This window comes from Amyelois transitella, chromosome 25 (genome assembly GCF_032362555.1).
Source record: "Amyelois transitella isolate CPQ chromosome 25, ilAmyTran1.1, whole genome shotgun sequence".
In the NCBI taxonomy this organism is placed as follows: Eukaryota; Metazoa; Arthropoda; class Insecta; order Lepidoptera; family Pyralidae; genus Amyelois; species Amyelois transitella.
The window spans coordinates 2278432-2290229 of NC_083528.1; the positions used below are offsets into that span (position 1 = coordinate 2278432).

The 11798-nt window shown below is 35.1% G+C and overlaps 1 protein-coding gene across 4 annotated transcripts in view; it reads left to right on the plus strand.

Annotated features, from left to right (window-relative positions):
• LOC106142769 (uncharacterized) overlaps positions 1-10979 on the plus strand; it is a 537134-nt gene extending 526155 nt beyond the window's left edge. For all 4 annotated transcript variants that reach the window (XM_013344648.2, XM_060951672.1, XM_013344649.2 and 1 more), the window contains 4 exons: positions 3739-3884; positions 5108-5208; positions 5916-6020; positions 6225-10979. In XM_013344648.2, coding sequence (XP_013200102.1) covers positions 3739-3884; positions 5108-5208; positions 5916-6020; positions 6225-8738 — 2866 coding nt within the window. In that variant the 3' untranslated portion in view covers positions 8739-10979. The remainder of the gene's footprint in view (positions 1-3738; positions 3885-5107; positions 5209-5915; positions 6021-6224) is intronic.
• The last annotated feature ends 819 nt before the right edge of the window (positions 10980-11798 follow it).

Consider the following 11798-nt stretch of genomic DNA (forward strand, 5'->3'; position numbering starts at 1 on the left):
AAGAGTTGATCTGATGTTGACTACTGTTAATTGTTTATACATTTTTAGAAAATAAATTTAAAAATATAGTCTTTACAAAAGTTGTTCTCATTGACTTAATCCATATTTTACAGTTTTAAATAAACATGCAGCAAAAAAATTACCTACCTAGGGAGAATAACGGGCGCTGACCTTACAACAAGCTATTTTTTGCTAATTATAATTGGGTTCAGCTAACAATGTTACCTTTAAAATTAATAACAATTAAGCTAATCAACCTTGCAGAATTAACTTAATCGTAGCCCCAAAATAATTACTCAATTATAATAACTCAAACCCGACGCCTTTTCTAGTCATTTATCTCAATGTACACCCGTGATTTTTGTACCAGAGTCTCGAAAAATGGACAATGCCTTGTGGTTCCTGCATTTTAAAATAGGACAACTCCATGTGTTTCCCATGGATGTCATACGTAAAACGCTACTAAGGGAAAGGCTATGTTGTTGTTTTTCTTGTAGGCGATGGGATAGTAACCCGTCACTATTTTAATCTCAGTTCCAACGGTACCTAAGCTATACACAGTTGAACGTGGCGTTTCAGTCCTTTGAAGACTATTGGCTCTGTCTATCCCGTTAAAGATAAAAACGTGATTATATGAATGTATTAGATTTTATTCTCCTTGCAGAGAAGAAACACAAATATTTCCATCCGTGCCTAAAAAGTACGTACAAAACCCGAAAATAAAACGGGAACAATATATTTGAAGGGTTGTCACTGCTGGTGTGTTACCGTTTATCTCGTAAACATTAATAACACTGTCAAAATGTTAATGCTGAAATCCTTCGTAGGTAATTCTTAATTACTTTTGGTATTTAATTAAAATTTTAAAGGCTGATTTTGGCGGAAATATTTGTTTAAGAGAATATATATTAACATTTCTACCGTGATCTGAATTCCGTATATTATTTATACTAATATTTCCCATGTATAAATAAACATTTCGATAAACCACGTCGAGTGAGTTACATAGTAAATTGGAATCATTTGTATTGGCTTACTTACACAACAATACTTAATATATAGTGCCGTGTGGTACCCTGCACCAATAGAATAAAATAATAGGACCACTAATCTCTTTCCCATGGATGTCGTAAAAGGCGAATAAGGGATAGGCTTATAAACTTGGGATTCTTCTTTTAAGCGATGAGCTAGCAACCTGTCACTATTTAGCTTATCCCTTAGTCATTTACATTTTTCGACATCCATTTGAAAGAGATTCTATTCTTTTTTGATTGGTGCTGGGAACCACACGGCACCCAATATAAAAAAGAATAGATATATTTTTTTTGGAAATTCCCACTGGAACGAAGCCGCGGGTGTAGGTAGTGATGTTGTTAAGCCCAGTACAAAAGGATCTCCGTCTAATATTACACAGGAAATTGGCATGCAATTGGGACACACCTGCCCGCCGAACCTTTGTGGCGACGAAATGATATTACTTATATTGAAAACAGCATATAACATACTAGCTGTACCCGCGACTTCGTCCGCGCGGAATATTTATTTTGGGCATCATTGAAACCCTCACGGATGAATAATTTTCCCCGTTTTTTTTTCATATTTTCCATTATTTCTTCGCTCCTAATAGTTGCAGCGTAATGTCATATAGCCTAAAGCCTTCCTCGATAAATGGTATATTCAACACAAATTTTTCAATTCGAACCAGTAGTTTCTGAAATTAGCGCGTTCAAACAAAAAATAGATTACGTCTATATCCCTTACGGGGTAGACAGAGTCAAGAGTCACAAAAAAGACTGAAAAGCCACGTTCAGCTGTATGGCTCCTTGAAATTCAAATAGTGACAGGTTGCTAGCCTATCGCTTACAAGAGGTATCCCAAGTCAAAACAAGCCTATCTCTCACTAGATTCTTTTCTACAAATATTATTTATGCAGTTTTAATAATCTCGTTTATGCTTGTCAGTGCTAAAATAAGTTTGTACGATGCAATTCCATATAAAATAGTTCGTAGCAACTTTCTCAGTGGCTCGACAAAGGAAATTCTCAGTGCAACATGAATTATTCTAAACTTCTGTATCTATTTCATACATATATAACGGCGATTAAATAAGTTTTCAATATGACTACATATAGTATAGAGATTCATTATAAAAATGATAAAAGATCTAATAAAAAATGTTCTAATAATGTCACAAAGTAAGCATGACAATAAACATATAGTTAGGCTAGAAATTGATATTAAAATGATATTCATACATAAATAAAGACTAGTTTCACATGTTATAAAAACTAATTTTTACAAAAATATTCCCGATTTAACACTTATTTTATTGAATAGAAGTGCCATCTAGCGGTGAGTAGTCGCAACGCAAGTCTTCAGTAACCATGAAAATTGTTTTATGTGTAAATAAATGTTTATTTTTTTATGGATTAAGCTTTAATTAGGGAATAAAAAAAGTAACAATATAACAGTATGCAAGCTTTTTCATAATAAAAAATGTTATTCTGATGCATCCATTTTGTATGGCGCCATCTATGATCGGGTAGCGAAACTAAACGACTAATTTGACTTATTTTCAATACTATTTTGCTAAGATTTGTTTTGAACGTACTATACGTTCTATGCAACCAATTAGTTGGTATTAATACAAAATGGACGCTTGTTAAAACGGTACAAAATTGTGGTTTATTTTGCAAAAGCGGGAGATCATTAAAATGCGGCGCGAGTACTGAAAATAAAGCGGACGAATAGAGGCATGGCATATTGCCAATTTTTGTCATTTCCATACCAGACCATCACCAACATAGACCTCTGTTATCACACAATTATTCTATAGATGAGAGGTCAAGATATACCAGTTTTTAGGCTGTGTAGCCACATTCAAATTTAGAAAGTCCAGTTTAAATTTTGGACAAGACGACAAAAATGTAAATTTATCGCGGCAGTTTTTCTATTCATGCGTTCGTGCTTGTTTGGTGGCAAAGAAAAAATTAACAAAGTGCCTATCAGCTGATATCTCGAAGTCAGGATTATTCCTACACGAAGTGACACCCAGCTAAACTCAGCAAATGGTTCTACACTCTATACTTCGAGTTACCTGTATTTATTTTTTACAGTATTGTTGTGCTTTTATGTCCCTGTTTATATAGCGGAAAACATATTTTATCGAACCAGGAACCTTTCAAGCGTAGGGCTAATCCTATTAATGGTAGGGTCGTCGACTTTCGTGAAAAACTGAATGATAAAATCTATACCGATACGATATTGAACTTATCGTATCAACAAGCTTGTCGCGCGGCGTCTCCCGTTCCTTGAAGATTAATGACTTTAGATTGATATCCAAGATTGACCCAAATAGACGGACTTAGAATTTATTACTAGTTTTATTTATAATATTATTTTTTAACGCCAATTTCATATGTAAGGACCATATATAATACAGGACCATATATAATACATATATTTGTTTACGTTTAAGAAAAAAAAATACAACTAGAACTTATACCGAGAAGAAACTTTATACAAGAGCTGTACTTATTTCAAAAGAAAATTCTATTTCTTAGTTTCGTAAACTGAAAATTTAATCATTTTCGGTAATTTTACGAACGTGGCCTATCAGTCTTTACAAGACTGTTGGCTCTTGTCTACCCCGCAATGGATATAGACGTGATTATATGTATGTATGTATTCGGCAATTTTCGGAAAAGGTTCACTACAGTTTCACAATTCTTGTCCGCAGACCACCACAGCACCACGGCGCGTCGTTGCTGGCGGGGGTGGGGGGAGGGGCGGTGCCCTCGTACGCACCCCCCGGGCGCGCCTTCTTCACCCCCCCTCTGCCACCGGAGTACAGGAACCCGTTCGCTGATAAGCCTACACTCAGAGGTAAGCACATATGAAGATTGAGATGCCATTGATTAGGATATAAGAACTTCGGTCGAGTGGTTATGGTATTAGACCCAAGTTCAAGATGCACGCGCGACGTCATTTTTAATGCGCGAAAAACTATCGCTGTCCCGTTTTCACGTCTTTATAAAAAGCGAAACAGCGGTAGTTGCCCATGCTACGAGGACTGTATACATGTTAATGGATCTGACGGAGAATTCACATTTTACATACCACAAATGAGTTGTATAAAAATAAGTTTCAGAAACATTTTAATTAGATGAAAATTTATTATTTTCTAATTCATACGTAAAATCTAGAGACTTACATCCTTCTTCTTACTACGGTCCCTGCATACTTCTTTGGCTTCATTGACATTAACTTTCAACCGTCAGACTACAAATTCCTTTCAAAATTTACTATCATACCTACATAGATGTCCATTTAACTTCATGTTCTCAAATCTGAACATGTTCTACAAAAGACTTTAAACCCACGGCCATTGTATATGTACGGTACAAAGGGCTTCTCATGCAGGACCCTCGTTAAATAAGTTTCCTTCTGACAATGGCTACACCTACTGACCTTTGCATCTAAATTCAAATGAGGGCTGTCTGCAGGGACCTGTCTCCGAAACCATTTTTTATTCAGTATCACTGAATCTTTCTACGTGTATGTTATCTTATTGCGTATATAAGGATATTTTTCTTGTGGGTGGTTTTATGACTTATATATTTTTTGATTTCATGTTTACAAATGTTTAAAAATTGTATTCTTTATAATAGGAAAACATATAAATGTTATTTAAGTCCTATGATATATATGTATATGAACATAAAAAGCCATCTAGTAATTATAATTCTCGTGTGGTTATTTTAAAGCACTTCACTGCCGTCATTCTTGACCTATTCAAGATTCTAATTAACATTTCAGATTGACATAGATATTTTTATATTTATTTGTTATAAAACAGTCTTCTGGATTGAGTCCCGGTTGCATCCTCACCACTCTGTGGAGGAGCCAGGTTTTTACACGAAGCGACTCCCATCTGACCTCCGCAACCTTTGCGGGTAAACCCAACCCGTATTGGATCGATCATGGTCACACATCATCGTAAGACCTCATTAATTATAAAATAGTATTGATGAGTTAATCTTCTTCCTTTTTGCGTTACCACCGTAAATATATTTTCTTTTCAATATGACATTTTTTTTTTGTTACAGGCACAAACACAGACGGTAACAACTACCTCAACCGGCGACCCATCCCGCCGCCGTCCCTCGGCCCCGGCCACGAGCGGATTCCGATCAGACCGCCTGGACAGGTACAAATGGCAATTTTACCTTATTGTACCTACTTGAGGATATTCGTTACTTCAAAACAAAAATAGTAGTTCCCGTTGTATGTTGTCTGTTTATCACTCAGTTTGATGTTATGTGGTAGAGGGGAATCGACAATATTTTTAACATAACATATATTCACGTCTGATATAGACTTTGCGGGGTAGACAGAGCTAGCAGTCGTCAAAAGACTGATAGGCCACGTTCAGCTGTTTTGTTTAATTATAGAATCGAGATTCTAATAGTGACAGGTTGCTAGCCAATCGCCTAAAATAGGAATCCCAAGTATATATAAGCCTTAAGCTATCCCTTAGTCGTCTTTTACGACATCCATGGGAAAGAGATGGAGTCATCCTATTCTTTTTTCTATTGATGCCGGGAACCACACGGCATATTTATGTTAATGATAATTGGCCTCAAGTGTGAAGTTACCTTAGTTATGATTACATTACCATAACTTTATTTAGATAACCATGAAACTAAATCTATTTGGCTCACAACAATCACTTTCGGAACATCAATAATGTATGATCAACATTGTCATTCCAAAACATATCCTGTTTCGAAGGACCAAGGCTCGCTTTCGTCTTCCTCACGTCCGTTCAATATGTAAAAATATTCGACAAGCGGTGCCCTCGACGCCGGCTCCTAATCGAACACTTGAAACACCGAAAATTCCCAATAATTTCAGGAGACGTCCTCACCTCAAGTGCCCGCCCCGCCCCCAGCACCACCTCTGCCCCCCGCAGGCGTTGAGCCGCAGAAGAAAAAAGCACTCAACACACCAAGCCACAAGGTAAGAATTCACATGGCAAAAATCTTAATTTGCAAATAACTCCGCAGTCAACTCAAATTATGTGTCGGAAACTTTTAAAGAAGTCTTATTGTGTAATTAGAAAGGTTTTTCGCTGCCAAATTTTGATATCGTTCTGTATTATGAAGTTATTCTTAGTACCTACCAGTACTTACTTTGTTTAATTTGACAAACTTTTTGTTTCAGCCTGACGAATTGGATGATGTTAAGCACGGGACAGACCAAGCGAACTTTACGGTGCCGCATTCACTGAATATACCGACAATATCAAGAATACTATCTGGTTCTAATGGCCGAAAAGAGGACATACCTGATGTGCTACTAAGAACGGTTACAGCAAAACCTCAGCACAATCAGGAGAGAACATCTAAAAGTGATATCTACGTCACTAAAGATGCTGGTGTCACTCTTAGTGACACAAGTAGGGACATGTCAACTGAAGGGTCAGTACTAGCCGTGCTAGACCCAGAAATGAATAATTTAGATAGACCCCTTATAGTAGATCAAAATGGAGAAACAAATACGAGAAGGAATCTCCAATATTCGACAAATAAGGAAAATAAGAATGATAGTGGTAGAGATGATAGTTACACGCCGGCCACGACGATCGGCTTCGAGTTGAGGGACCCAGAAATGTCTACAGAGAGATATCACAACTTAGCGAACGTAAATTCTGATAAGAAGATCTTGAAACAGGATCCTAAGAATAATGGCCCGGTGCAGAGGCCTGGTGTCAGCTGGCCGTTCGCTTGGAATGTTCACATTTATTTAGCAACAGTTATGTTCACAATATTAGCTGTATATTCTATATTTAAGATATTTTTCTACAATAGATTCACGCATCTGTTTACGCAGTACTATTTCATAATATTGCATTTGATCTTGGTATCTGTGTGTTTGATGAGAATATTCTATATGTGTTACGATCCTTATAATATAAACAGCTCGTTGCCAGTGTTCTTCAACGAGATCCTGCTTCATGTGCCAGACATTTTCTTGAGCATAGCATTCGCTAGCACCACATTGTTCCTGCTAACCACTAGTATTAACTTTAAGAATACGTGTTGCTCCTTCTTGTTCCGTGCTAGAACAATCATTGTGGGAGGCATACTCCACGTATTATCGTGTTTAATGTTGCATATCTTTGAAAATAGTAATACAATTTATAGGGCTCCGAACGGAGTTGAAAAAAGGGTATTAGGTCTAACTTGTCAAATAATATTTATTATGGCATGCCTAACTTTGGGGCTGTGCTACCTTTATGTATATAAAATGCTCAAGTCTGTTCTTAAGAAAAAGAGTCACACGTATGTGAACGGTTTTCAGAATTTGTATCAAGCTATACAGATCAATTTAGCCACGGCGTTGCTTTTCATTCTGATGGCAATCTTGCAAATCTTCGGCATTTTTGGTATAAACCAAGTGAACATGGCGAAATTGGACTGGTTGCAGTGGGGATACCAATCCGCACTCAGATTCATTGAAATCACGATAATTGCTCTTATATCGTGGGTCATTAGTTTGAAAGTCAGCATTGTCGCGTCCTTACAGCAAGAGAAAGCGGACGGCAATAAATTGTCTGGTCTGGGTTTGTTCCCTTGTGCGGCCGGTTCCAGTAACGACCAATTTGAATCTGATTACCCAACAATATGCAGCACCAACACCAACCTTCATACATACACGCACAGAACAGGGAAGCCTATTTACGAAGGCGCTGGTCATCACCCCGCCATGCCGGACCAATTCTGTACACCAATAGACCACCAGAGATTTCAACTCAACACACTTACAGGAAATTGCGACAATAATTCAGGAACTGAAAACTATTCGGCACATAGTTCGATAGCAAATGCTGGCCACAGCAGTTCCACGACCGAGTCAAGTAACGCTACTTCAAGCCAAGGTGTGACCAATCATTTGATCAAACACCACCCAAACATGGTCGCGTATAATGGTATGGAATCGGTTTCAGATGACCATTATTCTAATTGTGATCCAGCCATCCAGTCTCTACAAGGAGACGATCCAATGGATCACGAGTATAATGTCATACAATATCCCAGTAACAGCGACTTTATAAGGGACATGAAGAACCAAAATTATAATGGCGGATCGAACCGCAGTTCGCATAATTTTAAACATATGTCATACGACAGGGTATCTTCTAGAACAAATAGTAATCCTCGTAAAAAGCACAGAGCAAAGAACAAGATAGCACAGAATAGCATGACTCTAGGGTACGACGGTTCAATGGAACATCATTACCATCAGCCGCATTTGCCTGACGAGTACGGTAATTACAACACCGAGAACGCGTCCTACCACGCGTCTGGCATCCAAACTTTGAATCCTAACAGAAGTTTCGGTCCATGCCAGCAAGTGAGAAATTCCCAGCGTAGGAATTCTCCGTCCACATCGATGGTGAACTCTAGTGGTAGTCAAAAGCGAGGCAAGAACAGTGGATTCCCTGACCGACCTAAGTCTACTGACATGTACGGTTTCACCGAAGATCCTAATGATAGGAATTACCCTAATGCCCTAGCTAATCCACAGCCTGCTCCCAGGAACTGTGGTTATGAAGCGTCATACTCTCAACCTCAGGATGAGGTTAACCCCGAAGCAGACGGGAACAGTATGCTGGTTGCTCAAAATGGATTTGTTAGGTTTCGGCCGCTAGAAGATGACCCTTCGCAAACCTGATTCACTATCAATCTGTCGCACGCGGCAGAAAATCTTAGTTTTTGATATGAAGGCGATTGCTTGCCAAGCATTTAGCCTGTCAATACGTAAAGCTTTCGACGTTGCACGTCTAATCATGTATATTATAAATGTATATTAAAATAGTTAGGACTACACGATATTTAAGACTATTATAACGGCCTCATGTACATAGCCAGTTAGACTTAGTTTGTAAAAATAAGTGTCGCCGTCTTATTATAACGCCATTAAATTTGAAATTAAATGAGACTAAATATTACATTATAAGCACTGAATGTCGTTTAATAGCTTGTAAAAATATCAAAGAAAGATTAATGCTTATATTTGAGTCTGGAGTTTTTCCAGATCCATCTGATGATGCCAAATTCATTTAATACAAATATTATTAATGTAACATTGGACTGTTATCTTAAATTATTGTGTAATGGACAAAATTGTAAGTAAAATATTAGAATAAATGTCACTGAAGTCGATTTAATATATTCATTAAATTTATATCGACGACGTATTGTTACTGAGGAGTAATAATTTTGAACTTCCTCGGACTTATCAGTAAATAAAACAGATTTCGGGTTTTAATATGAAAAAAAAAACATTGTAAAATTAGGTAAACACGACGGTCACATCTTATATTGAATTTTAAAATAGGATATAGTACCCACAACATATGTATAATACTATTATCCAATATATTTAATATGTTAACGATTTAACTATATGTGATATCTATATAATGATTTTGTTTGAAACAAATCTGTCCATGTTATTTAAGATAATATCAGAATAAATAGTAAGCACTGTCTTCTAGGCCTATCTTGTCAGGTAAAATATAAATTATCTGAAAGCTAAATAAACCCTTTGATATCTTTTTTATGTTTTCCACTTTCACTATTCATACGACAAAGTATTTAGATAAAATTTTAAAAGTAAATAAAAAATATTAAATATTATTATTCGGAATGTTATGTTAAATTAATATTATATCACGTTACGCTACAATAAACCATTTTTATAACATCTGTTTAAATATTTAATGTAAAATCAGTTTGTCTCATAATAAGTTTTCTCAACAAAGGCGTTAAAATAGATTATTTTTGCTGTCTAATTGACGTAATCTTTTTGATTATTTAAAACACTTAAAATATTACTCTTTCGTATAATTTATCTAAAAAATAATACTTTAATTTTACGACATTTATCGTCGTACCAAGTATTTGTTCGTGTCATACAATTAATATAGAACTGATGTATAAATCTGCCTAATTCCTACGGCGTTACCAGTATGTTACGTGCGATAGCTCAAATACCGGGTAACTTTTATAACACCAGCGAAATTTCTCCGACCAAGTTCATGAATCTGATCGATTTTTATGATAACTTTTAAAAATAAATACAAATAAACATAAGTTAAAGTTAATCTGAAAATTTTATGGTGTTTAAAAGCCATCCTGTATAATTTCAGCCTAGTCAGTGTCATGACATCCTGCCATAAATATTTTAATTAAAAAATTAAATATCATAAATTTCATTAAAATGTTTTGCACGCATAATGTACAATGAGCAAAATGCTAAAACTGAGAAAGGAGAATACTTATTTTTTTCACATTTTGCGTTAGGTCTCGTCCTCACTTTGCTAATTTACATTTTAATTTTTTTTTATGTTGGAACATTATCTATGAGTGAATTTTGTAAATTTTTAACAAATTAACTCTTAGATGACTGCCATTTTTGTTACATTATTGCATGCAAAGCAGCAGATTTTCATAAATATGACTGTGTACACTATACAATACAATATTGTTAAAAAAGATATTGTGTAATAAATGTTGGCACTTCACAATAGATAGAAAATAAATATAATTGTATAAACTAGTGAAATACTAAGAATATTTATAAAAATAAAAAAGAATAATAATTATACCATCATTGTTCTGAAATTGTGTGATTTCTTTTTGTGGCGTTGTACTATTAAAGGAATATTGTCCTATAAATTGTAAATAATTATTATTCCTATATGTATGGAGATCTTCCATATGAATGCCACTTTTTAATTTTATTGTTTTACTTTTAAGACTGTAAATATTTATGGGATTACTGTATAGTATCCAGTTTGAAAGGACGTACGCGTTCAATTTCGTTGTAAATTATACCTTTTTTTAATATTTCCAAGACTGTATGATTTAACAAAATGAAATTGACACCTACATATAAATAAAAAACTGTATTAAATATGATGTTTTATTGAAAACCCTTAAATTTCTCATAATGACATATATAATCACGTCTATATCCCTTTCCGGATAGACAGAATCAAGTTTTAAAAATACTGAAAGGCCACGTTCAGTTATGGCTTAATGATAGACTTGAAATTCAAAAAAATGACAGGTTGCTAGACCATCGCCTACAAGATGAATCACAAGTTTATTTTCTTTCCCCAAAATCAATATTAATATATAGATAATAAATATATTTTTACTTACTTAAGAGCTTTTTTCCTTTAACGCAGTAATGTTGTGACGATCCACACAATCGAATGCTTTGGAGAGATCACAAAAGGTACCAATAGCGTTTTGCTTTCTCTCCCAAGCATCATATAGGTATATACTCGTACTTTAGAAACGCAGTCTGTAGTTAGACCTTTTGTGAATCCACCGTGAAAGAGACCATTCCTATTAAAAAATGACAATAACTGATCGATAAATTATTCTTTCAAATAATTAACTCAAAGCTTGTATTTTATAAATAGGGTCAGTTTTATCACTCGATTTCTACAGCGATATAAGTTTACTCAACTTTGTGTGCTTTCGAAACACGGACAATCAGGTTAGTCAAACCCAAGACATAAATAATGTGAAATAAAAATGCATTTACCTTATGAAAATATAACATTAATTTTATAAGTGCACGTTATTTACTATCTAAGCCGTAACAATACAAACTTAATTAAAAATTAGGTTTCTTATAATCACGTCACAGAAAATATCAATAAACAAATAAATGTACAATGTTTTACTAAATTTATCTAAACATATTAATTTTTAA